Here is a 27,975-nt window from a genome sequence, read left to right as displayed (position 1 = left end):
AAACTTTCTTTTTTTTTTAAGATTTTATTTATTTATTTGACAGAGATAGAGACAGCCAGCAAGAGAGGGAACACAAGCAGGGGGAGTGGAGAGGAAGAAGCAGGCTCATAGCGGAGGAGCCTGATGTGGGGCTCGATCCCATAACGCCGGGACCACGCCCTGAGCCGAAGGCAGACGCTTAACCGCTGTGCCACCCAGGCGCCCCAGTAGAAACTTTCTTAACCAAACCCTCTCTTCACCAATGTTCCAGATTAGTCAACACTCTTCAGTCTTTTGGTCAATCATACACACTAATTATAATTATGTCAAGTAATCCATGTATAAACTAATCAATTAAAGTGCAAACGAAAAGGATATTGACCAATGTCATAAGGGGGTAAACAAAAAAAGAACGGTCTTTTCTACAAAAACTAGATTGAATGTTTTGGAAAGACTCAATAAAAGCATGTCTTTAAAAAAAAATTCTGTCAAAAAAAAAAAATGCTGACCAAATTAGGAATGAGTGAGAGAACTGTAAAATATCAGGAGGAAAAACATAAAAACGAAGAAAGGTTTCGCACTCCAATTGCTTCATAAGTGTCTAGAATGTCTTGCTTCATGTCAGAGAAACTGGAACAAGACAATACAACGTGGGCAGTTAGTGCAGAAACAGCTATGAGCTCTTCCTTCAGCAGACCCGTAAGCAAAGACAAGACTTAGGTCTACATCAGAACACTAGCGAATTACTACACATTTAGCCATTTTGGGTAGAAAGAAGTCACTTAAAGAAAGAATACACTTCTTTTACAATTCCCTGATTTAAGCAACTTTCTCAATGATCTGACCAATTCTCAATTCCATTTACATTGGAAAAGAATGCACCTAGTTGGTAAAAGAAAAGGCTGACCACAAGAGCAATCTCTCCCAATCTAAAAAAAAGTATCGGTGCATGATATCAACTGATTCCAGCAGTCTAGCATTTCCAAGGCCAAGTGGCTATGAACTCTATTTCCAAGGTGTCAAGCAAAGGTAGGCTTTCAGTCTCACTTCAACATTTATCTCAATCATGTATTTTGAAGATTACCAGCTGAGTATATTTCTCTCTCTCAACTGATTCTCAAGAAGCCTCCATCGTTGGGGCACCTGGGTGGCTCAGTCACTTAAGCATCTGCCTTTGGCTCAGGTCATGATCCCAGGGCCCCGGGATCGAGCCCCACATTGGTTTCCCTGCTCAGCAGAGAGACTGCTTCTCCCTCTGCCTGCAGCTCCCCCTGCTCGTGCTCTCTTGTTCCTTCTCTTTCTGTCAAATAAACATAAAACTTTTGGGGAAAAAAAAGAAAGCTCCGTCTTCTAGAAGCCAGTAATATGCATACAGCTGTTGAAAGGAGACTGCCCCAACCCTACAATTTTCTTAAGTGGGATCCTTAAATAGTAATAATTTAAAAACCAAAGGAGGGAAACCCCAGCAACTTTAGGCAGGCTATAAATAATTAGGCACTCAGTCAGAGCTGAGTGGTTCAATATCTTGGAGTTTGAACAGAATGTGTTTTCCTAGAAACTATAGAGCAAAATCACCCATGTCACTCTCACTCAGACACAGGAACCATAGCTGAACTTCCTTATTCTTTCGGTAAAGGTGCTAGTCCAGCACCTATAATCTGCCTTAGCAAAATCTTTACAGAGTGGCCAGATATGGCTGAGACAACACCAAGATACCAATCTATAAACATTATGAAACCGTTTCCTTTCAAACTGCTTGCATATGTTTGCCTCCCTTCCCCTGGCCCTGACTACTTCCCCCCAGTGCTCTCTAAATTTCAGTTCAAGCTTGAACAAATTGGGCTGGATGCAGGATGGATCCCTACAGTCATGACCCAGACCCGAAGAACCCGAATGCTTCCCATGAGGACCACCAGTCAGAAATCTGCTCAGTCCAGCTGCAGAATGTAGAGTGGACCAAACAGCTTTCACAAATATCATGAGCTAGTCAACCCCACCTCTCAGGACATGAAAAGGTCCGTTTTCAGAGAGCCACCAATCCAGATGGTTGGAATTTTGGATAAAAACATTATCTCTGGTAATATATCTGGCAGACTTCTTTTTGGAAGCTTGAATAAGACAATCAAAAGTGATCAGAGTGGATCTGTCTTTCTAAGTGGATTTGCCTTTCCTCAGTTCAGCTAGGCTGCCAGAACCTTCCATTTCCAGCCCATATCTACCGTCGAGATAAAGGCAGAAGCAACCAGACTCCTCCAGCTAAACCCAACTGAGCTAAATTCTAGTCTTCCCTGAGTTTCTAGATTTACATCAGAACTGTCAAGGCACTAACCCTCAGTAGTGTCAGTGACTGATTACCAGAAAAGATGAATTCCTTACTATCCAGAATAACCATGTACTTACAGGTTCTGTTTGGTACTGGCTGCTTAAAAACTCAGCAGTAAAACCACTTTATGCACAATGGCTAAAACGGCACAGCGATGCACTGGCCCAAGGCTTTCTGTTACTCTTATACTTCAACTCGTTCTAGTGTTGCTCTGCTTTGAGATTTTTCACTTAAAGAACCCTCTGTAGCCACTTCTTGCTCTGGGTCAAAACAGTCTCACTGATCCAACCAGCTTAAATGACCAGCCCAATAATATTTAAGTTTGCCTAGGCTCTGCAAATTTCCCCAGGATGGTACAGCTCTTGAAGTTCTAGGGAATCATCTTTCAGGGAGTGGGAGCAGGAGCAGAGAGCAGTGCATGCTGGGATGGACATCCACCAAGGCCACGTCTCCCAGACCACCTGGGGTGTCCATAGCTGTGAGAAGTCGAGCAACCCCAGGACACACTAACAGCAGCCCATAAACATAACTACAGCCCCTGTACCAGCTGGGGCACCTGCCTACAGCCCGAGGCTAGCTCATCATTTCTTCCCAAGCCATGACTCCTTTCCTGATGCTTCATCCCAGCGCCCACCAAAAGAGACAAGTGAAGTAATAGACTTTTGTCCTCCAGTCAAGAGGAATCATGGCCCCTCCTGTCTCCCCTGGCTTTAGGAGGAGAGAAAGAAATCTCTTCACTTCATGCTTCTGGGAGTTTGATACTGAAATTCCTTAGGTTGCCCAGGTGGCCCAGGACCCCCTTCCTAGAATGACAGACACAGGTAGGTGTTCCTGCTCCTGAAAACTTGCCCTGTGCTTCCATGCCTGGACCATCGCGTTATTATTCATTCAAGGCAACATATAAACACTCAAGAATCCACAATGTACGAGACCTTAAAACAGGGGATAAAGCAGTGAACGAGACTAAGTCCTCACCTTCAGCAGCCTACAACCTAGCGGAGAGGGGGAAACAGTAAACCCACATATCAGTAAATAAGTTCATAAAGCTGTGCCTGCTATGAAGAAAGAAAAACGGGGCCACAGGACAGAGAGAAATTGGAGGTAGGGGCAGGGGCTACTGCCATTAGGGTGGTCAGGGAAGCCTACACTGAGAGGAGACACTTGAGCTAAGATGTGATGATGAAAAGAAGCTAACTAGTCACACATCTGTGGGGAGAACATTCCAGAAAGAAGATACAGCGAGTGTCAATGCCCTGAGAAAAGAGCAAGCTTCATCTTTTTCTTTTTCTTTTTTTTTTTTTTTCTTAAGCTTCATCTTCCCAAAAGGAGAGTGGCTGGAGCTGGGGTTATAGGGGCAGGCAGAAGAAGCCACCAGAAGGTGATAAACAGCAAGTGACCAGGTCTGTGCTTTAAAAAGATCACTCTGGCTGCTAGAAGGAGAATGGTCTCTGGGGCCAAAAAGGAAGGAGGGGCAGCAGGCAGGGGACTGGCGTTTTGCTTGAACTTGGCTGGTAACCATGGAGTCAACAAGCCATGCTACCATGCTGGGATTCAGAACATACTCTGGAGGGAGGGCTGCCAGGACTCTAGAACAGAGGTGTTAAGTCCGGCATCTGTGAATACTCGCTAACTATCCCTGCACAAGTAGTGCACACACTCCCTCGTCCTTAGACTTGCCGTGCAGGACAGTGGCCCAGACACCAGACTTGGGAGCCCAAATGCCCAAGTTCAAATTTCAACTCGTCCGCTTCCTAGTGATAAAACTTGGTACGTCACTTCTGAGAAACAAACTGAGGGCTTCAGAGGGGAGGAGGGTGGGGGAATGGGATAGACTGGTGATGGGTAGTAAGGAGGGCACATATTGCATGGTGCACTGGGTGTTATACGCAACTAATGAATCATCGAACTTTACATCAGAAACCAGGGATGTACTGTATGATGACTAACATAATAAAAAAAATTAAAAAAAAAAACTTGGTACGTCACTGAACCTCTCTGAACCTTGATTCCTCATCTGTAAAATGGGGGCAATGGTAAAGATGCCCCTATAGGGTTGCTGCAGGGATTCAGCTGGTTACGGGGGTAGAGCGTTTAGGGAAGGTGCCTGCCACATAGAGCGTCTGTTTCCTGTTGATGCCGTAACAAACACACGGTTACTGGCTTCATTAACACAACATCAGTTTATTCTCCTACAATTCCGGAGGCCAGAAGGACAAAATCTGTTTCACTGGACTAAAGTCAGGGTGTTGGCAGGGCTGGTTTCTTCTAGACCCTCCAGGGAACAACCCATCGCTTGCCTTTTCTGGCCACATCACTCCAACCTCTGCGTCTGTCATCGGCTTCCTTCTCCTCTTGTGACCTTCTTGCCTCCTTCTTACAAGGACCCTTGTGATTACATTTGGGGCCCACCTGGAGAATCCAGAATACTCTCCCCATCTCAAAATCCTCAACTCCGTACACTCACATGGCTCCTTTTGCCATATTCACAGGTTCTAGGGATTGGGACGCAGATAACTTTGGGGGCCGTTATTCAGCCCACCACACATGGTAAGCAATAAATAAAGGTTAATTATTAGTAGTATCATTATCATTATTACTCCCTTGGCAGCTCCAGAGCATATCCCCAACCCCCTCCCAAGCTATATGGGAGATAAAGGGATGTAAAGAGACCACCATCTACCTCCCAAAAGCCCCCTGAGACCAGGTTGAGGCTTCGGTCACTGTGGGTCCCTATGAGATGACTGGGGGCAGAAAGCAGACAGAGCAGAAACATGCTCACAGGCCTTGTGAGAGGTTGGAGAGGGAGCCTGGAGCTCAGGCTAAGATCTCCTAATGCTGCTGTATTCCATGGACTCCTCGTGGCTCCTGCTGGGAACACGGGCAACGTGGTAGTTCATGTTGCAGTAGGTTGGCTCCTGATTCAAAAGCTCCAAAGACAGAGCCGCGTAGGAAATGTCCTCCTTCGGGATAGGGGCCTGTAATAAAGATGCCCAAGGGGTCAGAGAGGCAGGCAAGAGGCTTTGCCCATGGAAGGAAGAGGCCTTGGATGAGGTGGGGGCACAGGGCCTTCACAGCTTCTGAAGGCTACTCCCACACCTTCCAGCTCCCGCCCCCGTCACTCTGCCAGCTCTCGGAGCTCCAGCCCCAGCAGAAGACCCTCCCTCAACTCCACACTGGGGCAGCACACTTCACATGGAATTCCACACCTGTCCAGGTCTCCACTGCCAAACATAAGGGCCGTGCCTGATGGGACTCTGAGTCCCCCAGGGCTGAGGCCTGCTATGGAAACACTTCCGAAAGGCCAAAGTCTGGGGGAGTTGCACAAGCAAGTCTTTCAATGGCTGTGGCTTGGCCCAGCGCTGGCTCCTCCTCCTCTGTGACCCCCCAGGCTGGAGAAAGCCCATCCTCAAAGTGGGGGCAATGGCAGATCTGGTTCCAAGCCCCACAATAGCCCCACCAAGTACACACCATGGTGATGTATTCCACTTCCCACTGATCATCCAGGGCAGAGGAGGTGGGCTTTGTGCAGGCCTTCCTCTGGGAGGGGTCGTGGGAGGTGCTGGTTGACTGCAGGGCCAGATTTGCATAGCAGAGGTCCCCCTCCGGGGGCTGGAGCACCTTGGAAAGAAAGCCCAGGTCCTCTTCCCTGGAGGGACACAGACCCTCCCAGCTTCCTCTGCAACCCCCACACCTGCCCCCTTCCAGCTCTCCCCCATTCTGGCTGTTTCCATCAACCACCCCCCATCCTCCCATGCCCTGCAACTGGGCCGTAAGCACACAGACACTTGGGCACATAGTTTGTCTGATACGTTTGGACCTCAGTGCTCCTGGGAGAAGGAAAATGAGGACAGAGAGAAAGGAGCTGTCTGGATTCTCTGGTCTGACCTCGGGGACTCTCTTACCTGCTCTGGGGATGTCCCAGCAGCTAAAAGACAAAAACAATCAGAATTAGAAAGCCCATCCCTAGACTCGCAGGGCTCCCAGGTCTGGGGAAGAGAAATCTGGAAGAAAAGAGGTGAATTAGGCTCCAGAGTCAGAGAGATGAGACCTGGTTCTGACTCCTCAGGTGACACACTCTGTGACATTGGTCACTTCACCTCTCTGAGCTTCCAGTTCTCCACCTGAGAAATAAGGAGACCTCGCCCATCTCCCCCACATCACAGAAGGGCAATTAGCTGATCGGGTGGCCCTGCCACCAATCAGCATCCCTGGGGTTAAGTTTCCTTCTGTGCAATTGCAGGCTCAGACTAACTTCTGTCAGAAGTTCTGCCTGGGTATGGTGACTAACATAATATAATAAAAAATCATTAAAAAAAAAAAAAAAGAAGAAGTTCTGCCTGGAATGCCCCCATTTCTCTACCGATTTGGTCATTCAGGAGTCAACTCAAAGTCGCACCTGCCTTCCCAGCTGCCCAGGGTGCTGAATCCCTCCCTCCCCGGCTCCATGGCACTTGATTTATATCTGTCTCGTCGCCTTTGTCCCCAGAATTCCAGTTACTCTTCAGGTGGGCTGTGGGCTGTCAGGCAGCTGAGCCTGTCCCCTCCTTGCATCGCTGGTGCCTGGCCAATCCTAGCACATGAGTGTCCCCACCAGGCTGCCGTCTGAGTGAGGTGCACAAGCTGGGTCAGCATCTTATGGACCAGCTTTCAAGTGCTTGTGGTTCCTGTTTCTCTCTGCCCACCCACCCCCCAATTTTAGAGACAACACAGAAATAAGAAGTTCTTTTCTCCTGGTTTTTAGTTTCAAAAGCCTAGATATTGAGGAATGCAGAAAGTACTTAGAACTTAGGTCGCAGACATACACTGGGGAGGAAACGTGATAAGCAAGAATGAGCCCCCCCCCTCCTTGACTACAAGAGTCTCCAGGCTGCAGCGGGGGAGGGGTGCTGGAGAGAGCCCCAAAAGAGCTTAGGCCCTAGTGAGTTCTGAGGAGGGGGTGCATTTACCATGAGAATGTGGAAGCAGAGCCAGCCACCAGCCCCACGCTGCCACCCAGCCCAGCCCCAGCGCAGCGTCAGCTGTATCTGATCACCTCTCTTCTGCCGCTTCATCTTTCTCAAAGCCAGGAGTGAGGCCGTCACCAGGAGAAGCAGCAACACAGCCAAGATGAGGGGAATCAGGATGCTGAGCTTCAGGGAGTTAGTGCTGGAAACAATAAAAGAACACCATGCAGCACCCGGGCCCACCTCCTGCTTCCGGGCCACACCCCAGCCACCTGGTAGCGGGGAGGGCCACATGCCTTTTGACCTACAAGCCTGGGGTTTCTAGCCTGGGAACCCCACTCTTTGGTGCCCTCAGAGATGGTAAAAAAAAAAAAAATTAAAGGAGAGGAGGGTTCCGCAAGGTTTCTGTGGGTCTAGACACCTAATGGAAATTGCATGGCAACAGGCTCTGGAAAGTTCTCTCTGCTTCTACATTTGCCCTTGCTGTACTGGGTTAAAAAGTGTCCCCCACCCCCACAACCATGTTCATTCAGAACCTGTGAAGGTGACCTATTTGGAAATAAGATTTTTGCAGATATAATCAAGTTAAGATGAGGTCCTACTGGATTGGGAGGGGTCCTAATCCAATGGCTGGCGTCCTTACAAGAGGGAAATTTAGCTTCACGCAGCTACGCACAGGAAGAAGGCCATGTGACAATAGAGGCAGAAATTGGGGTCACGGTGCCACAAGGCAAGGTGTGCCAAAGATGGCCAGCAGCCACCGCATTCTCCCTGTAAGCCCCAAGAAGGAACCAACCGTGCCGACACCTTGATCTCAGCTTCTGGCCTCCAGACTGTGTGTAAATAAACATCTGTTCCTGAAGTGGCCTGGGATGTGGTGTTAAGGCAGCCTGAGCCTGAATTTAATTCAAAGACTATCTCTTATTCATCACTAGTCACAGAATCTGTAGAATAAACTCATCAATCAATGAAGTAATTAACTCTATCTGGCACATTATTTATCTCTCAATTGTAAGTACCTGGAGGACAGACAGCTTGATCATTCTGTTCATCCTAGTATCCTCTTGTATTCCCCAAGACAGTGATAGGCAGGAGTGGGGCTCAATAATTATTTGTTGAATGAATGAATGAATGAATGAATGAATGAATCCATCTCAGGCTGATCAAAGACCCTAACTGATACTGACATACAGCTTTGATTCATAAAAAGAGGAAACTCCTTAAGTATTACTCACTAAAAGCAGGTTAGTAAAAAGAAACTTTTGAAACAGAGGGCAAATGGGAAAGGGGATAGAAGAATTGGGGACCTCCCACCCAGATTCTACAAGAAGGTCCAGCAAAAGAAGATCACGGAAGGTCTAGAAAGAAAGTCAAGGCGGCCAAGGAGGAGATGGAAAGAGGCCTCTCAGCTTCCAAAAAGCCACTTCAGCTGCATTGGCTGGACAGAGTGCTAAGAAGCATGAGAGAGACTCAGTTTCTTCCTCTATAAAATGGGCAATTGTATGTGCCTGCTCGCCTCATGGAGCAGGGTCCAAGGATTAACAGACAATGGACAGAAAAGCCCTCTGTGAACTGGCAGGTGCTCTCGAGATGAGGCAAACTGTCGGTACTGCTGCTCTTGCCATAACGGTAATTAGGGGAAACAGGGTGTCCCCAAGCCCCCCCTGTTCTCCTGGTATTTGGACCAAGAACCGTCCCTGTGGCCCTATGGTGCTGGTGCCCACACACACACACACACTGGCCACGCCATCTGCACTGACTGTCAGCTCATCAGTCTCCCACCCTGCACTCTGAGCTCCTGGGGGGAAGCTCCATGTCTATTGCCTCCAGAGCTCAACAAGGGGCTGGCCATGCAGAAGCTAACTCAGGAAAAACAAGAGAGAAGAATGAATGCACCAGTGCTCCAGGAGGAAGAATCTGGGGGGCTCCAAGGACACTGTGGGGTCTGATAGCAAGTGGAAAGAGCCCCTGGCATCCTCGCCCTCTCAAAGGAGGCAAAGGGTCTAGGGACAAGCTCTGGCTGGCCCCTGGGACTGCAAAGCATCCCCCCATTGGAGGAATTTGGGCCAAGTAGACCACAGGAAACAGTGCACCAGAGCTGGCTTACCTGCCACGGGAGTGGTGACTGGTCTCAGTCGGGGGGCCTTTGGTCTCTGCTGGCTCTGTGGACATGGTGGTTGAGGTGGTGGTGATGGTGGTTGATACTGTAGTTGGTGCTAGGCATACAGACCACATTATACACTATTCAGCCTGCTAACCCGCCCGCAGCCCTGCACGTGGCTTTGAGCCTGGGGGGAGCCTGGAGCTGGGCCATGGGAAGGGCCTATAGCCTGGACTGCTCCTATCTCCCTGGCCACTAGGAGACTCAGCCTCAGAGGCAGGGAGGACTGGGTACAAGTTCAGGGAGGATGTCGAGCAGGCCCTGGAAGGATTAGAGGGGGCCTAATGTTACCGCAGGGCAAAGGCAGCTGGAGTTCAGCTAGACTTGAAACCCTCTCCCTGCTTATGACAAGTTCTCTGCCAATGCCTCCCCCAGTCTCATTTATCCAGAAAGGACAGGAGCAGAAGGAGGGGGGCTGGCCCGGTGGCTAACACTCCCAAGATCTGTGACTTCTAAGGTCAGGACCACCTGTGAACAAACTCATAATGTTCAGGAAGAGCCTTTACTTTGGGCAAGTTATTAAGCTTCTGCAGTGAAGAGAGTCATATCTCAGGAACATTTTCCGGATTCAGTGAGACAGTGAATGTGCTGCACTTTGCCAACAGTAACACGCCTCAGAGGTTCAGGCAGGATGGGGGCTCTGCGGACTCCGTGCTGTCCCCTTGCCACAAGCGCCCTGGGAGCTGGTGTTACCTGTCTGGGGGTCAGAGAAGCAGAGCCCAACAGACCAACTCATTCAAACCAAGGCAGTGGGACCTCTGAGCTGCCCATCCCAGGAGTGTTTGCATTCTAGAAGTACTTATGAAGAGCATCATTAAGCCCAAATGTGTATATGCCTTTTAATGAGATTTCAGGCACCAGAAATGCACCCTTTTGACTGGGGAGGCCTTTGTGGACCTCAGAAATCAACCACAGCACCCCCACTGCGCTGGGCCTCTTCCCTCTGGGACTGGGTATGGAACAGGGGGTGGGAATAGCCGCTATGAAGTCCCGGCCCCAAATTCCAGAACGAGCAGGGACACGTGGGCACCAGAGGTCCAGGAAAGCAGTGGCAGGAATTCAGATCTCTAGGTCACACGGAAGAAGGTCTCTTTGGTCTATGAACTGAAACTGGGACCATCACCTTGATCTCTATGGACAATAGTCTCAGGCATTGTGCTGTGCAGAGAAACACGTGCCCAGAAAGGCTGGATCTATCCTAGAGGAGGTACCAGGAGCCATGAGAGCATCTAAAAGAAGCCCTGTCCCTCCCAATCCAAGGGATCAGTTGGGGTCCTAGAAGAACTCAGGACTCAACCCCCCTGTGTGACAGTTCACTCTGAGTGGACCTAAGTCATTGGAGAGGAACCTCAGGGACCATCACAGAGCAGGTTCTTAAGAGGCACCTCCACACACACATGTATTCTTACCTGGGTCAATGGTCACTTTAACTTTGGCCCCAAGGTCAGTTCCACTTCTCTCAATCCCACACCAGTAAGTGTCTGCATCGTTCCGCCTGAGCTCCTCCATGGTCACAGTGAACGTGAATGATTTCTGATTGTCCTTGATGGACATTCGGTCACTCTTCACTTCCTGCTCTGACCCACTGGTTTGAATGAGGATATGGCAGCTTGACCACTGGGCTCCTCGACACCACCACTTACTGTAGGCCTTCCACTTGGGTCCATAGCGACACTGCACAGTCAGTGAGCCCCCAACTGGGCCTCTGACTGCTTCTGGACCCATGATATCAGCTGAGCCTGGAAAACACAAACCCATGTGCCTGTCACACCCCACCCCACCCCCGAGGGCAGAGCCACAGCCTCCTACATCACAAATAGCCCCAATAAACCCAAGAGCCTGATGAGTTGAATAACAGTCAAAGAAGGAATACACCTTCCACAAGACAGACCTTTGTCATTCAAAACTCCACTGGGTCAAAGCCACCACAGAAATTACCGAAGAGCACAGCTGTACATCTCAGAGAAACAAAAACATCCACACTGAGCAATGACAGCTTCTAATAATCCACCCCTCCCCATCCCCATGGCCAACGTCATCTGGAGAGCAAATGACCCAAGGGAAGGCATGGCCCCGGTCCACTTCAGCCCATTGTCCTCATGCAAGCTGGGGGCTCTGTGGTTTCAGATCTTTTCATTTTTCTAGAGTAGCCAGGAATCCAGATTTTGTATGGAACCTCTCAATTTTAAAACACTTGCTTCATTCGAAACATCCACACCAGCAGTGGAGCGTGGCCACGCAAACGCCAACTGCCAGCTGACCCTAGCTATCAGCATCAGCTCCAGCTCTATAGTCCTAAGGAAGGCTCTTTTCTGGAATTTTCTTTGTGCTGTCTGCTGAGGTTTGATATGAGATGCTCCTTTCACACAATTAATCTGGCAGAGTCCCATCTTTTCCACGTGCTGAGATCAGTACCTAAATAAAGCAAAGGAATTTCTGTGTCTTTAGAATCCTAAGAAATTATCTACAAAACTATCTGGCAAATTCATTATTGGGACAAATACTTTGATTACTGGAAATTGTTTTCCCCCTGAATATTGACTATTCAAATTCTTTGACGGTTTTTGAATCCGTTCTATTGTTTTGGTTTGTTTTTCCCAGAAAGTTAACCTATTTCATGGAGTGTGTATTATTAGCATAAATTCCTGCATTTAGAAAGTATTCTTTTATAATTAAAATGTCCGTATCTGTAATTATTACACGTTCTGACCACATGCATCTATGATCGGTGTGGATTACACCTGCTGAGGGATGTCCTCCTTCTGTTTCTCCTCCCCTCCTCCTTGTTTTTTTCCTGCATTAAACCACTTTTGAGATTAGTTTTTATTGTTTTTATTTCCTGTTATTAATTTCTCATATGTGTGGTTTTATTCCTCTTCTTTCCTCAAGATTACTACTTGTGCTCTTCCAATTTGCTAAGTTAAAGACAGTGATAATTTTCTTCCTTTCTAAAATGAATTAAAGTGTGTTTAAGGCTAAGAATTTACTTTTGTCCATTTTTAAAAATTGAGATATAATTCACATATCATAATTTTACTCTTCATTCTAAAGCATATACTCTGGGGTTTTTAGGCTATTCACAGAGCTGTGCAGCCATCACTTCTAATTCCAGAACATTTTCGTCACCTCAAAAGAAACCCTGTACCCCTGATTCGCTCCCCCACTAACCTACGTCCTGTCTATAGATTTCTTTATTCTGAAATCTACGTTTCATGTACACGTAGTCATACAATGTATGGCCTCTATATCTGGCTTCACTCACTTCGCGTAATGTTTGTAAGGTTCATCCCCATTGTAGCGCGTGTGGGTACTTCGTTCCACGGTAAGGACAGGTCACATTTTGTTATCCATTCGTCAGTGGATGATATATGGGTTGTTTTCACTTTTTGGCTATTGTGAAGCATGCTGCCGTGAACATGTATGTACTACCGGTATTTGCATGGAGATATGTTTTCAGTTCTCTGGAGTATAGCATACCATAGGACTCTAAAAAGACAAGTGGGGAGGGGAAGGGTTTCCTACAAGCATTGCTGGGTCCTGTCACCTCTCCCCGTGCTCCACCCAGGTAAACTCAGGGAGATTAAGAAAGTCAACATAAAATAGCAAATCACTTCTTAAACTAGAAGAACACAGAAGTGAGCCTTTATAACATCTCTCAATGAAAGGAGCAGTTTCTAAGTTTAAAAATTCATGGAGGACATCGCGCAAGAGTCAGTGAATTTGTATATAAATGTAACACTTGGATATACCAACAAAAAAGACTGAATGGAGGCAAAGAACAGACTGCAAGAAATATTTACAACAAATAACATAGAAAAGGATTCATAATCCTTTTTTTGAAAGAGCGTATAAAAGATGAACATTAACATTCCATTTAGAAAACTGGCAAGGGGCAAGAAAAGGCAAGTCACAAAGAGGAAATTCACGTGGCTGGTAAAATTGGAAGTGTTCCATTTAAATAATCTAGTAAATGAAAATATTTTAAAGTGATGTCATTTTCACATATGAAGCCAACCAAGTTTTTGTGACTACCATATCGCTGACATGGGTGACGTGGCACGGACACGCGGAGAACCTGCTGGTAGGGATGTAACGGGTCCCATCATTACTGAAAGCGATGTGGCAATTATGTATCAAAATAATCATGCCCTTTGCTCCAGTAATTATATGTCTAGGATTTGGTCCTCGGGAAATAATCAGAGAAGCTAACAAAAACATATGCACCACGATTCATTACATTATTATTTAGAGAGCAAAAATAAAGGAAACAAGGTTCACGTCCATCGATTAGGGAAATAGACAAAGAAATATATTGCAGACACTGGTAATTATGCTTAGAAATACTGTTAATTCTGGGGAAAATCCTCATATGAAGTGAAAACATTTTTTTTAAACATCATATACAGCACAATCTCAACTAACTTTTAAAATATACAAAGAAGGGGCGCCTGGGTGGCACAGCGGTTAAGCGTCTGCCTTCGGCTCAGGGCGTGATCCCGGCGTTATGGGATCGAGCCCCACATCAGGCTCCTCTGCTGTGAGCCTGCTTCTTCCTCTCTCACTCCCCCTGCTTGTGTTCCCTCTCTCGCTGGCTGTCTCTATCTCTGTCAAATAAATAAATAAAATCTTTAAAATAAAATAAAATAAAATATACATAGAAGAAAAGATTAAAAGGAAAGAAGTAAAAATATTAAATTAACATCAGGTTGCCTTGGCCATTAAGATAAGGGACATAAGGTTTTTTATTTTTTCTAACTCTTCCTTTTTTTCTGTAGTTTCCTAAATATCAACAATGAGCATTTATTACTTTCAAAATGATGGCGGGGGGGGGTGGGAATAATGCCTGGACAGGGCTGTTCCGTGGCGCGGTGAGCAGAATAATGGCTTCCTAAGGATGTCTGTGTCCTAATCCCCAGAACCTGTAAAGTTCACAGGGCAAAATGGGACTTTGTAGATGTGACTAAATTAAGCTCACAGGGCAAAATGGGACTTTGTAGATGTGACTAAATTAAGGATCTTGAGATGGAGAGATTATCCTGGAGTATCTGGGTGGGCCCAACATCATCACAAAGGTCCTTACCAGAGGGAGGCAGGAGGGTCAGAGGCAGAGAAGGAGAGAGGACGTTGAAGATAAGTTGGGGCCACACTTCAAGGACACAGCAGCCTCCGGGCCAGGGAAAAGTCCAGGAATATGATTCTGCCCCAAAGCCACCAGAAGGAACGCAGCCCTGGTGACCCTTTTAGACTCTGACTTCCAGACCGTAACATTATAAATCTGTGTTGTTTAAAGCCACTAAGTGTGTCACAATTTGTCCCGGCAGCCTTAGGAAACTCCTGGGTGGCATTAGCACGTCTCACCCGAGCACTGGCATTGGGCCCGACTCTTGAACTGTCCGCTCCTCTCGCTTCTTGGAACTGTCTGTCCAAGGCTTTACTCCCCACCAACCTCAGCAGAGCACCAGCCCTGCTGTCTGACACAGAAGGCAGCCCTAACGGGGCGCCTGGGTGGCTCTGTCAGTGAAGCATCTGCCTTCAGCTCAGGTCATGATCTCAGGGTCCTGGGATCGAGTCCCGCATCGGGCTCCTTGCTCAGTGAGGCATCTGCTTCTCCGTCTCCCTCTGCCTGCCACTTTCCCTGCTTGTGCACCTTCTCTCACTCTCTCAGATAAACAAATAAAATCTTCAAAAAAAAAAAAAAAAAAGAAGGAGGAGGAGGAGGAGGAGGAGGAGGCAGCCCTGAGCCCCGAGGAAAGGCATCTTCAGCGGGTATGGTTACTCAGACTAGTCGATCGGGAGTAATCCTAGATGAGGAAGAAGCTAAGCCCCAAGGGGAGGTGATGGGCTCATCGTCAGTGAGGGACAGGTCTGGACCCCAACTCCAGCCCAGTCTCCAGTCTGGGCCGGCACACGTGGGTCTTGTCCTTGTCTGCCACCACTTATGGTGAGGCTGAATTTGGACAAAGCCGCTAATTTTTCTCTGAAAAATATGGGATACGAATCTCTTCCTGTCTCACAGAAAGTGAAGGCTGTAAAGCCCAGTGGGAGCTCTGGTTGGTATGTGTTTCTCGTGTATCTTGAAAACAATGAACTCTTCAGAAGTGAGACGCGGTGCAGGGTAAATTGGGGGCTTGTTAGGGGAAGTTCAGTGGGAGAGGCTAGTGGGGGGGGGCACAGCGGTTCACAGTGCAGGCCAGGTTCCTGCTTCGCACACAGCTGTGCTTGCTGGCTTCCAACTGACGTTCCCACTCTGCCTTGGTCACGCACAGGCACGCGCACGCACACACACGTGCACCAGCACTGCTCACATCTGCTCACCAACTTCCCCTGTTTCCGGATGTCAGGGGGAAAAAGAAGTAGTCCTTCATGTGCATTCGCTGCCTTGCTGATTTGCGCTTAACAGCTCACCCAGAGTCTGCCTTCTGCATTCCTACGACCCATCCCCAGCTTTGTCTTTACCAGCCTTGTGGTCCTGGACATGTCACTTTCCTCCCCTAAGACTTTTCCCCCAAACACAGTGATATCCTCCCAATCGGCACCCCCAGGCTGCTCTGAAGCACCCTCAGGCCTGCGCAGGCCGGGCTCATGTCCCTTATCATAGCCTCTTGTGCTCACCGTTGCCTGTGCCCGAAAAGCTGCCCCTGATTCTAAGTGCCTGCTCCTTCTCGCCCTCCAGGCCTCTGCTCAGACATCCCCTCCCAGAGGCTCCTTGCAGCACCCTCCCATCCACAGCGCCACCCCCGGGCCCCCCGAGGCTCAGCATGTCAGGTCACATAGCTCAGCTCTGCTCACAGCACCTACCACTTCTTGGAGATATGATTTTCTTTCTTTTTTTTTTTTTTAATATTTTATTTACTTGAGAGAGATAGAGAGCAGAAGCATGGGGAGAGAGGCAGAGAGAGAGGGAGAAGCAGACCCCCTGCTGAGCAGGGAGCCTGATGTGGGGCTCGATCCCAGGACCCTGAGATGATGACCCATGCCAAAGGCAGATGCTTAACAGACTGAGCCACCCAGGTCCCCATATGATTTTCATTTCTCTGACTGATGGAATGAATGATCAAATTCGACCATGTTAAAGACTCACAAGTCGTAAAGGGATGTCCACTTGCCGTGAACACATTATTCCAGAGCCTCAGAGCCACACAATGCCTAAAGCTACCCAGAGAATTTCTACCAGGAGAACTCTACTGCTCCTGATTCTTCCCTCTGCTCCTTGACTATGTTCATACTGACATATGATTCCCATACCATACAATTCACCCTTTTAAAGTATACAGCTCAGCAGTTCTTAGGACATTCACAAAGCTCTGCAACCATCACCACACCCAATTTCTTTTTATCACCCTGAAAAGAAACCCCTTACTCATTAGCAGTCACTCTCCCTTACTCCTCCCCCCAGTCCATGGCAACCACTGATCTACTTTCCATCTCTACGAATTTAGGTATTTTGGATATTTCATGGGAATGGGATCATACAATAGATGGCCTCTTGTGTCTGGACCCTTTCACTTAGCATCATGTTTCCAGGGTTGGTCTGTGTTGTAGCATGTGTCAGTATTCATTTGTCTTATGGCTGAATAATATTCCATTGTATGGGTAGGCCACATTTTATTTACGCATCCATCAGTTGATGTACATTTAGGTTGTTTCCAGTTTTTAACGATTATGAAGAACGTTGCCATGAACATTTGCATACAGGTTTTTACATGGACATATATTTTCAATTCTCTTGGGCCTAGGAGTAGAATTGCTGGATCATGTGGTAACCACACATTGAGGAATGTCAAAATGTCTTTGTTTTCCAAAGTAGCTGCACCATCTTACGTGCTCATGAGCGATGCATGTCCTCTACAATTAATGTCAAGAGTCTCAAGTGTTCAGTTCTATGAAAAAGAAAGATGAGGAGTACAGCAATCATATTTTCCCCTCTCCATGAGACACATTCACTCACTCAACTAATACTTACTATTTGTCTAATCTATACCTGGTATGTTTGCATGTGCAAAAATCCCTGCCTTCCTAAAGTTTATGTTCTCTCAAGGTGGGGTAAGGGAGGAGTCAGACAGCAGAGAAAAATAATGCAAGGGAATTGCTATTTTAATGAGGTTTCTTATCAATGGAGGCCTCAGTGAGAATCAAAGACATGCAGGATATGATGGACTGGAACCTGTAGCCTATGAAGAAGAGCATCTGGGCAGAGAGAACAGCAAGTGCAAAGGCCCTGAGGCAGGAGTGTACCTAACATGTTCAAAGAACATCTAAGAGGCCATTTTGTCTCCAGTAGGTTGAGCCGAGGGAGCAGTATAAGAGGCAATCAGGGAGGTGATGAGGTGAGAGAACCAGGTGGTGCACCTTTTAGCTTCTGTAAGGACTCTGTGCTTTTACTCTGAGTAGGATAGGAGGTCATTGGAGGGTTTTGACCAGAGGAAAGACAGGATCTGACTTGCATTTCCAAAGGATCATTATGGGATGTGAGAGAAAAGATGAATGACCTCAGGTTTTGCCTGAGCACCTAGAAAAGACGGAGTTACCAAACACAAAGATGGGAGAGAAAGGAATTTGAGGGGGAAGATATGCTCAGGTCACATTTGAAATGTCAACATCTTAGTGGAGAGTTGAATGGGCAGTTGACTAAGAGATTCTGGGTGATATCCAGGCTAACGATACGACATCAGGCATCATCTGTATAGATGTGGTATTTAAGCCAAGAGAGGAGAGGAGATCAACGAGGGAATAGCTCTAGATAGAGAAGCCCAAAATCGAGCCCTGTGGCCCTCCAGCATTTCCAGATCAAGAAAATCCCCTTAATTTTTAGTCAAAATGGTATCCATCAACTTAGTTTCCTTCCACCACCATCCCCATCTCGGTCCGTCAGCAACTTCTACTCTTTCCTTCTACCCCAAATGCCTAGAACCATGTCTCCCTTCCTGTCTGCAAACTCCCTGCTTTCCTTCCTCCAAAGCCGCCTCCATCCTCGCTCCTTCCCTTCCTTATAAGGCATTCTCGAAGGTGACAGTGCAGGAGCAAGCGTTCACCAGCTCTCCTGAGCAACCAGGGCTCCTCTGCTTCTCTTAGACCCGAAGGGCCCATCAGTCTAAGTCCATTTGGAAATATCAACCCCTGGGTGATCAGGAATTATGCCTTGTGCAGGGTGAGGAATGGGGTGGATGACTCACACACACACACTGCTTGGAGAAACTGCTTAGAAACGGAGCCTGGGGGCGCCTGGGTAGCACAACGGTTAAGCGTCTGCCTTCGGCTCAGGGCATGATCCCGGCGTTATGGGATCGAGCCCCACATCAGGCTCCTCCGCTGTGAGCCTGCTTCTTCCTCTCCCACTCCCCCTGCTTGTGTTCCCTCTCTTGTGGGCTGTCTCTATCTCTGTTGAATAAAATAAATAAAATCTTTAAAAAAAAAAAAAAGGAAAGAAAGAAACGGAGCCTGCGTCCCAGCAGGACCCCTTGCTGGGCCCCCTCCTCCCCCCACCAGCCACTTCATCCCGCCCCAGAAGCTCATCTCCAGTACAGACCCAGGCCCCGCTCACCTGAAAGCTGGAAGAGGAGGAGGAAGAACAGCAGCAGGTACATTCTGTCTTCGCACAAGCCCCCCTCGGTGGAGCCAGTCAACTCTGACTCAGCTCCGGCATCTTCCAACCCTGCTGCTTTCCCCACTCATGCACTTCCTCCTTCAGCCACTTCCCACTGGTGAATAAGTGAAAAGAGGAAGGAGGTAAAAGGGTTGAAATCTCATAGCAACGAGCAATGCAACAAGTCTTAGTGATCATGAATAAGCTTTTGAGAAATACCTTCCTGTCTGCAGCCAGGAAGAGTTCTCTAAAAAGAGGACTTTGCCACACCTTCTAGGCCTTATGGAAATTTGCAGACGCAGACCCAATGGGTATGGCTTGCTTTTACTCAATCCTTCTCCTCTGGTGGGAAGACTGGGGGGAGGGAACCCAGCTCCATCACAGAGGTCTTGGAGAGCAGAGGCTGAGGGACACAACACCAGACACATGAATTTCAGGTATAGCCTTGGAAGCCCAGAAGGTCAGGATTTCAGCTGTGGGGGAGCTTGGGCCAACACCTGAAAGCCAGAGGAGAGATTCTAGACCAGAGAGTGGAATAAGGAGGTAGAGAGTATCAAACTCCAGACTACAAAGAAAGGGGTTCATAGAATAAGGCTATGTGAGCAGAGACCTACTGGTCCAATGGGCGAGAGGGGCCTCTGTCCTCAGAACATACTAGAATTATCATTGCTGTGCCCCAGACCACCAAGTAAGAGCCCATGGATATTTTTTTTTTAAGATTTTATTTATTTATTTGACAGAGAGAGACAGCCAGCGAGAGAGGGAACACAAGCAGGGGGAGTGGGAGAGGAAGAAGCAGGCTCATAGCGGAGGAGCCCATGTGGGGCTCGATCCCATAACGCTGGGATCACACCCTGAGCGGAAGGCAGACGCTTACTGACTGCGCCACCCAGGCGCCCCGAGCCTGTGGATATTGATACCAGCCTGAATCCTCCAGAAACTTGTCGGTTATACCAGGGCCTCCTTCCTGAAGAAACCTGCTCATTGTTCATGGTTATTACCCCCTCAGTCCTCACTCCCCACCTTATAATAACTACCTATGGAAGGAGGAAGAAGGTCAGCACCAGCTTTGCCTGTCTTACTCCTTCTTTCTGACAACTTTGTACTCATCCCCCATCCCCCCCAATCAGGATCCCAACAAGCCCCAGGGTGGAGCACAGGAGCTAGGAAAAAGATAGGGCCCTTTCTCATAGTTTGCACCTGGAGTCACTCTTGCCAAGTGTCACACACACCCTGTGACATCTGGAGAAGCGAGTGAGTCCCAACGAGGGACGTAAGCCCCTCGCACCCTAATCAGGAATGAGTAGGTGTGCAGGAGGCTTATTTGCACAAAAAAAAAAAAAAAAAAAAAAAAACCACAACAGCTGATAAGCCAAGCTTTTCCAGGATGTGGCCAGAGACAGACTTCCACTTTACATATCTCCAGACCATAAAGTAAGATCAACAATTCGGGGTGAGGGCTCGGTCAGCCCTCGGTCCCAACTGTTCAACAAGCCCATCCTCCGCACTGTATACAGTTATGCTGAGAGACATTGGCTTCTGCAAACAAGAACACTATTCGGCTTCCAGGGGAAATGACCGAGGAGTTAAGCAAGTTGGGACATCCCTGAAAAACAAGGGGGCAGATGTTTTGAGAGTTGTGGGTAAACTTTCCTTTCTTAGGCATAGGGGGTAAGGAATGACCAGCATCTGAGCTGCTCGAAGTCTTGCCTGTGGCCCGGTCCTCTGCTCTGGGCCCAGCTTACCCACGTGTTCGGAGTTAGTTGGACAATTAGGTAGTCAGGGCCAGGGTCCCAACAAGACAATAGGGAGCCGGGACAGCCAAGACAAAAACCGCACTAGCATCCTGTTTGACAGCTTAGACAGGACCACAAGAGCATCCTGTCTACCAGCCTCTGCAGAAGTGACTTTTGCAAAACATCCTGAAACAAAACGATGAACCATAAAACATTGGTCACTATCACAAGTTGAGGCAGTTAGTGTCCAGATGTCAGCCCAAAAGACCAACACATGAACAATCACCGGATAGGTAGACGGGTGCGTGACCAAAGCCCTGACTGGCACATCTTAGCGGCCAGTCCACAGGGGCCCCCACTTAGGATGCCCAAGATACATCTGCAAAACAGCTTATAAAAAAACCCAAGATTTGAATGTCAAAATGGCAACCCTCTTGGGTCCCCTTCCTCTCTGGGAGCTTTGTACTCTCACTCAATAAACTCAGGCTTGCTGCCCACCACTCTCCATCTGGTCGACCTCTTCATTCTTCGAAGCGGCATGACCAAGAAATGCTGGCACTATGGGAATAAAAATCCTATAACACAAGGAGGATCCCCTTTTGAGTCACGAACAGAATTATCTGAGTGTCTCTGAATGGTGGTAAGACTGCTCCTCAAAACAAGTGCCTCCAGGGACTACAGCAAAGTCAGGCTGTTCTGGGGGCCCTGTATCCTCAAAAACCGACTGGAGGCCCTAGTGCTGGCTTGGCCATTGACTTCTGCATTAGTCAGCTCCCTCCCTGGGCTCCCATGACCCCATCTGTGAAAAAAAGGATTGGATGAATCATCTGAGGTTCCCCTGCCCTAAAGTACCTGTGTGTGTGTGTGTGTGTGTGTGCACATGCACACATGCTCATGCATGAATATGAGTGCTCGTGGATGTGTGTGCATGCATGGATGAACGTGTATGTGGTGTGTTCATGCTTGTATGTAGGCATGTGTGGGAGCTGTGTATACATATGTGTGTTGTACTGCTAGTGCTGTGTGTGCACATATGTACGTTGTGTGTGTGTGCACGCTGTGTGTGCCATGGTGACTTGTGTGCACACATGTAGTGTGTATGCATGCGTATGACCCGTGTGTGTCGATGCATTGATCGGTTCTCGTGGTTACAAGGAACAGAGACTTGTTCGAGCTACTTCTCTTGATCACTTTGGACTTGCAAACCGCAATATTTTCAGAACTTAATCTATTCATGGGGGGAGGAGGTCCGATCCTGAAAGGGCTGGTTTTGTTGGATCTCTTCCACCCTGGATTAGAAGATCCATGAGGGCTGTATCCCCAGCGGCTAACATCACACCTGGCACATAGGTGGTGCTCAATAAATAATTGTTGGAAAATGAATACACAAATGAATCATTTTCACTGCATTGTCATTCTTGCGCTGGCCCTGTAAGCCCTACTAAGGATCTCTGTACCATCATTGTTCTCAGCAACCGTCCTGAACTCAGTTCACTTGGACCCAACCACACTTCATCTTTTCTACCCACTATGTGCTATGCTCCATATTTTATATAGTTTTAAGTACCTATCACATCAAATCCTCACTACAAATATAGAGGAAAGGCGATGTTATTCCCATTTTTCAAGCAAATAAATCTAGGCTCAGAGAGCAAGTAACTTGTCCAAAGTCACATAATAGTAATTGGCAAAGCCAGGATTCAACCCTGAGTCTGGCTTGTAAAGCCTACAGTCCAGCGTCCTGCTAGAGAGGCTGAGACAGAAGCCAGCTGCCCTTTGGTCCTGTTCAGTGCTCACAGTGAAGAGGGAACCTAACAGCCAAGAGTTAATAAGACAGCGCATCCTTGAGCTGACTGTCAGCAGAGTATCCGCTCCATGGCTATTTCTAAAACAGGTTCCCCCAGAATGGAAGAATGTATTATCATGAACTGGAAATTGGTTTAGCAAAGCAAGTCACTGATAACACTAACCTTAACATTTTCCAGATCTAATGCCATTTTTCTGCAGTCTATGGAATGGGAAACTGAGTCTCAGCCAAGTTCTTATCCAGGCACTCAGGCAGAGGCAAAGTTTATTTTTGAGAAAAAGACAGGTTTCCAAAGAGTGGGTTAACCCTCTGGAAGGACGAGGTGAAAGAGCTCTATGATTTTCAGGACAGAGGGTGGGCTGCTTTGCCACCTGCCCCTCAGAAACCTAAGGTAACTCTCGCTGAAATCAACAAAGTGAAATTCCTACCATTCAGGTTCCCTCTGCCCAGAGGACCTGATTTTTTTTTAAGCCTGTTTCGTGGGCTGGATTTATTTGGAAGAAATAAAATCAAGCGTTTGTTCAACAACAAATGAGGCTAGACATTGGCCTTCCCCTTGGCTTTTACCTGAGTTACCCAGCATGGTGTGCCTCCCCAACACATACATAGACATATTTCTGAATTACAAAGGAATGTGTGTTCATTACAGAAGGAGAATGGAATACAAATGAACATAAAGAATGCATTTTAAATCACTCCTGATCCCCCCATGCAGAGACAACCACCGTTTAACGTATGTATGTGTCTCCAAAACCAACGTTTTGCTCTTTTCTGTAGAAAAGAAATTTATTCCAGGTTAAGTAAAGGATGTATGAGTTTACTTCGTCAACCAGTTTATTACACTTATTAGGGATTTTTAATACAGAAGAGGACAAAAAGAAAACATGGCCCATGATGCCCACTCTCAAATACTCCCAGTTAACAGTTTTTTAAAAGGTACTGCGAGCGATGTTTTGAAGAAGGAGAAGGTTATGAGGATGAAGACGAAGACGAAGAAGAAGAGAAGAAGGAAGAGGAATAGAAGGAAGGAAGGAAGGAAGGAAGGAAGGAAGGAAGGAAGGAAGGAAGGAAGGAAGGAAATAGAGATAAAGCAACAAGTAAAAGTCTTCTCTTCATTCCCAGAACCTCAAAGGTAGCCACAGTCAGCCCCTGCTGCCTCCCTGAAAAAAAAGTGTGTGCACAATCACCATATACACAAATGAAGTCAACGTAAGTCAGCACACAAGCACACCTCTCTGCCTCTTATTCTTTTTTTTTTTTAATTTATTTATTCGACAGAGATAGAGACAGCCAGCGAGAGAGGGAACACAAGCAGGGGGAGTGGGAGAGGAAGAAACAGGCTCATAGCGGAGGAGCCTGATGTGGGGCTCGATCCCAGAATGCCGGGATAACGCCCTGAGCCGAAGGCAGACGCTTAACTGCTGTGCCACCCAGGCGCCCCTCTGCCTCTTATTCTTTTACTCCATAATATCATTTTTCCCAAACAGCACATACAGATCTACCTCATTCTCTCTCTCTTTTTTTTTTAAGTAATCTCTACATCCAACTTGAACTCACGACCCCGAGATCAAGAGTCGCATGCTCCTCCAACTGAGCCGGCCAGGCGCCCCTACCTCATTCTTTCACGGGTCCACAGTATTCCATCGCATGGGCAGTCTACAGTTTATTCAAGCAGCCCCAACTGCTGAATTATTTGCTCTTACACATGCTACCACGAACACCCTTGTACCCACATCTTGGTGAAATTTTGCAAGTAAAACCATAGAACTGTTGAGTCCATGGAATTTGCATTTGTAACTTTGATAGATACTGTTAATTGTTCTTCAGAATGCCCCAGTGGGGCGCCTGGGTGCATCGGTTGGTTAAGCGTCTGCCTTCAATTCAGGTCATGATCTCAGGGTCCTGGGATCAGCTGCCTTGGGCTTCCCGCTCAGTGGGGAGCCTGCTTCTCCCTTTCACACTCCCCTTTGCTTGTGTTCCCTCTCTCGCTGTCTCTCTCTGTCAAATAAATTTTTAAAAATCTTAAAACAAAAAACAAAAACAAACAAACAAACAAAAACCAGGCAGCCAGGCTGAGTGGTCTCTTTTGAATTTACAATCACAAAACCCAGTGGAAGAGCAGAAAAGGAAAAGGGTAAAAGGGAAAAAGAATGTCGACGTGTTATATCCTCTAGTAAATGAGGAAGGTGGACATGGAGGGACTGACCCTTCACCTTCTGGAATAGTCTCTCTAGGAAGCACTTCTTCAAGCCTGGGGAAGTTGGATTTGAGATGTAAATTATTAAAGACACTGCACACAACAAACAAATGGAGCCCTTGAACCCAGGAGAGAATAAAAGCTGAATCGAATTTGGTTTGGGAAGTGGAGGTGGGGGACCATTGTCAGGGGACATCCAAAGTCAACATCACAAACAATCTTATTTTTATCCTGCTGCCAGTTCAATGCCACTGTCAGAGCCAAACAGTGTTGGGGCCATGGGTCCAACCCCAGGAGACATTATCAATCCTTATGCTTTCACATTTTTGGTTTTTTGACATTTTTGACATTATGTCAATCATTATGCTTTTACATTTTTGGTTTTTTGCCTCATTATGGCTTTGCAAGTCAGCTAAAGTTGGCATCTCTTGAGCCTTTCCAATGATTGTCTTTGGAAAGTAGCTATTGTCCATTTTGAAACTAAGGCATTTACAGCTCATTCATTCATCCATCCACCCATTCATTCATTCATTCATTCATTCATTGAAAGCCTGCTGAGTACCAGCCTCCTGGTGTATTTCCTCTCCATTGCTTATGATTTTCTTCCAAATATAGCACCTGACCTTTCCGACTAACTCTCCCCCCTACTTTCTCCAGGTACAGAAGTAGCCATTCCCTTCTTTCCCAAACTCTAATTCTCTTGAAATGCTGTCCTTTCCATTGCTCCAGAGCCAAGTGCAAACTCTTCCCAAGGCATATGTCCAGACATTCTGTTTTTTTTATTCTATAGACAATGATTTTTTTAGACTTTCACATACAAGAGACCCACTGTGTCACTCTCCCAAGAAACTAGTGCCAAAGGGAATTAAAAGTGCAGGGAATTTATTAAGGGAAATACCTACCAAAAAAAGTGGGGTAGGGGCACCTGGGTGGCTCAGTCGGTTAAGCGTCTGACTTTGGCTGAGGTCATGATCTCAGGGTCCTAGGATCAAGCCTCATGTAGGACTCTCTGGTCAGCCGGAAGTCGTCTTGTCCTGCTCCTTCTGCACCTCCCCTCATTCATTCTCTCTCTCTCTCTCAAATAAATAAATAAAATCTTAAAAAAAAAGAAAGAAGGAGGAAGGAAGGAAGGAAGGAAGGAAGGAAGGAAGGAAGGAAGGAAGGGAGGGAAAAAGAAAAAAGTGGGGTAGAAGCCAAGAGAGGCGGGGAGAGCCAACAGAACGTGATGCAGGTCTGACCTCAAGTGAAGGAAACATCCATGCAATCTCTGGAAGGATCTATAAAATCATCCTCAAGCCAAGTTCAGCCATAAGGGGAATCCTGTGTCTCCCAGAAACAGGCCTGCCTCAGTGTCCCTGCCACACTCTGCCTTTGGCTGGGAACTGCCCTCGATAAGGATGGCCTCGGTGCAAACACACCTGGGGGGGACTCAGAGCGCACAGTGGGGCCTCAGTCAGTTATGCCCCTGTGGTTGGAAATCTGAGAGGCGAGCTCTCATGGTCACCTCAGATGTTCATTAACATGGGGCGAAACAAGCTTCCTTCTATTTTTTCATGCCTCTTCAGTGACTTTGATTAGGAGACCAAGAGTTTGGTGTGTGTGTGTGTGCACGCGTGTGCGTGAGTGCATGTGTGTTTAGGGGTCCACTCCCACAGCCACAATGCCGTCTCAGAAGCCCAATTCACACTGCAGACCCTCCCCCCTTCTTGCTCCTTTTCAGACCATCCTGGTGGGTGACAGTGGCGTGGGGAAGACATCTCTGCTGGTTCAGTTCGACCAGGGCAAGTTCATCCCAGGCTCCTTCTCGGCCACCGTGGGCATCGGATTCACAGTAAGCGCTCCCAGACTCTGGGGCCCTGGTGTGTCTCTGTCAAGGTCCCAGCAGGAAACAGGTGGACACTCACACTGGATCATTCAAGCAGGTTTAATACAAAGACTACTTACCAAGGTGGAGGCAGGATGTTGGGGAGCCAGGGGGCACAATGCCCATGCATAGCGCAAGGCCTCCATTCCTGCCCTAGCCTAAAAAACAAAAAAAAATGAGAGAAGGGAACTACTGCTAGAGCCCAGGGACAAAAGGCTGCATGGGGAGGGCTGGCTGGCAGGAGCTGTGACTCTCAGTGGAGAAACCCAGCAATTCAGACTCACCCTCCTGGGAGCTAGCCAGGGCAGCAAGTCAGCTCCCTCCTACCGTGCTCTCCTCCTGCTCCCACATCTCTTCCTGGGGCTCCACATTGGCTGAACACAACCGGAAACTAGAAAGAATATCTTGATATAGATTGCTCAGGTCCACCTTCCAGGGCAAGAAGAATGTGGAGAGGCAAAGGGGTGGCTTCAAATTTTAAGTACAGTCCAAATTTAACACTGTTGTGTGGGTCCTAGGGAGCTGGCAGGCCAACAAGTAGAGTTTTGTTCTTAGCACTCTGTCTCCCCCTGCATTTCCTCAGGATCAGGACGGAACAGAGCACAGGGCCTGGAGGACCACACTCAGGGCTGGGATGCAACAGCATCACACTGGTGGGAAGAGGCAAGAGGAACCCCAGAAACTAGGCTTGCCCATTGGGTTGCAGCAAGGAAGGCAAGGACTTGTGATGGCCAGGGATTCAGAGTAAAGCAGAAATGAAAGCCTGGCCAGCATGTGTGCCAGCACCTAGAATCCAACCCGAGACACCAGGGCCCAGTGTTCTCCCATGACCGGCCTCCGGAGTGCTGGGAAGGGGAGGGCTGAGTCCCAGGACAGCAAGGCTGCCCAGACAATTCCTGAGGCCTTGGACCAGGCTGCCATGCCAGGCATCCCCCACCATGGACCCGCTCCCCGTCGGCCCCTCAGCACACAAGGTCACAGGGGGCCCTCACAGCCACCAGCCTTCTCCCTTCACTCCATGCCCATCCTTCTGCCTGTCAGACTCCCAGGGCTGGCAGTGGGGTGGATGTGGGTGGGAACGCTCTGATTCACACTCCACAGATGCATCAGGGTGGGACCTCCAAATTTTTTGCCACTAGCCTGGTAAGAAAAGTATGGCATCTGGCCTCTAAGAAGGAAGAAAGTATGTGGTCACACCGAGAGCCTGAAGCAGGCTGACACAGGACAAGCCTGGCTCTCCCAAACCTACCACAGGACAAAGGAGGGTCTTGGTCGAGCCAACAACAGAAACCAGAGCTGGAAGTTAGAAGCCCACATTTCCCTCTGCGGGCTCTAGGAGGGGCTCCTTCCTCACCTCTTCCAGCTTCTGATGGCTCTCGGCC

The 27,975-nt window shown here is 47.8% G+C and overlaps 1 protein-coding gene across 2 annotated transcripts; it reads right to left on the bottom strand.

The window, feature by feature from the left end:
* CD300LF (CD300 molecule like family member f) lies at nt 1–27,846 on the bottom strand. Of its 2 annotated transcripts, none has more exons than XM_045813918.2 (9): nt 26,878–27,846; nt 26,674–26,751; nt 18,948–19,104; nt 10,816–11,145; nt 9,353–9,407; nt 7,335–7,447; nt 6,205–6,227; nt 5,771–5,920; nt 1–5,277 (listed from the first exon to the last, which is right to left on the bottom strand). In XM_045813918.2, exons 3-9 carry the CDS (start codon nt 18,988–18,990, stop codon nt 5,122–5,124), a joined length of 870 nt encoding a protein of 289 aa, XP_045669874.2. In that variant the 5' UTR covers nt 18,991–19,104; nt 26,674–26,751; nt 26,878–27,846; the 3' UTR covers nt 1–5,121. The 2 variants fall into 2 exon arrangements, with proteins under 2 accessions (XP_045669874.2, XP_045669873.2); XM_045813917.2 differs by having other exon boundaries at nt 9,353–9,461; nt 26,878–27,826.
* Between the last annotated feature and the right edge of the window lie 129 nt (nt 27,847–27,975).

Source organism: Ursus americanus, chromosome 23 (genome assembly GCF_024610735.1).
Source record: "Ursus americanus isolate L20-20 chromosome 23, mUrsAme1.1.p, whole genome shotgun sequence".
NCBI lineage: Eukaryota > Metazoa > Chordata > Mammalia > Carnivora > Ursidae > Ursus > Ursus americanus.
This window is presented reverse-complemented; position numbering and strand designations above follow the sequence as displayed.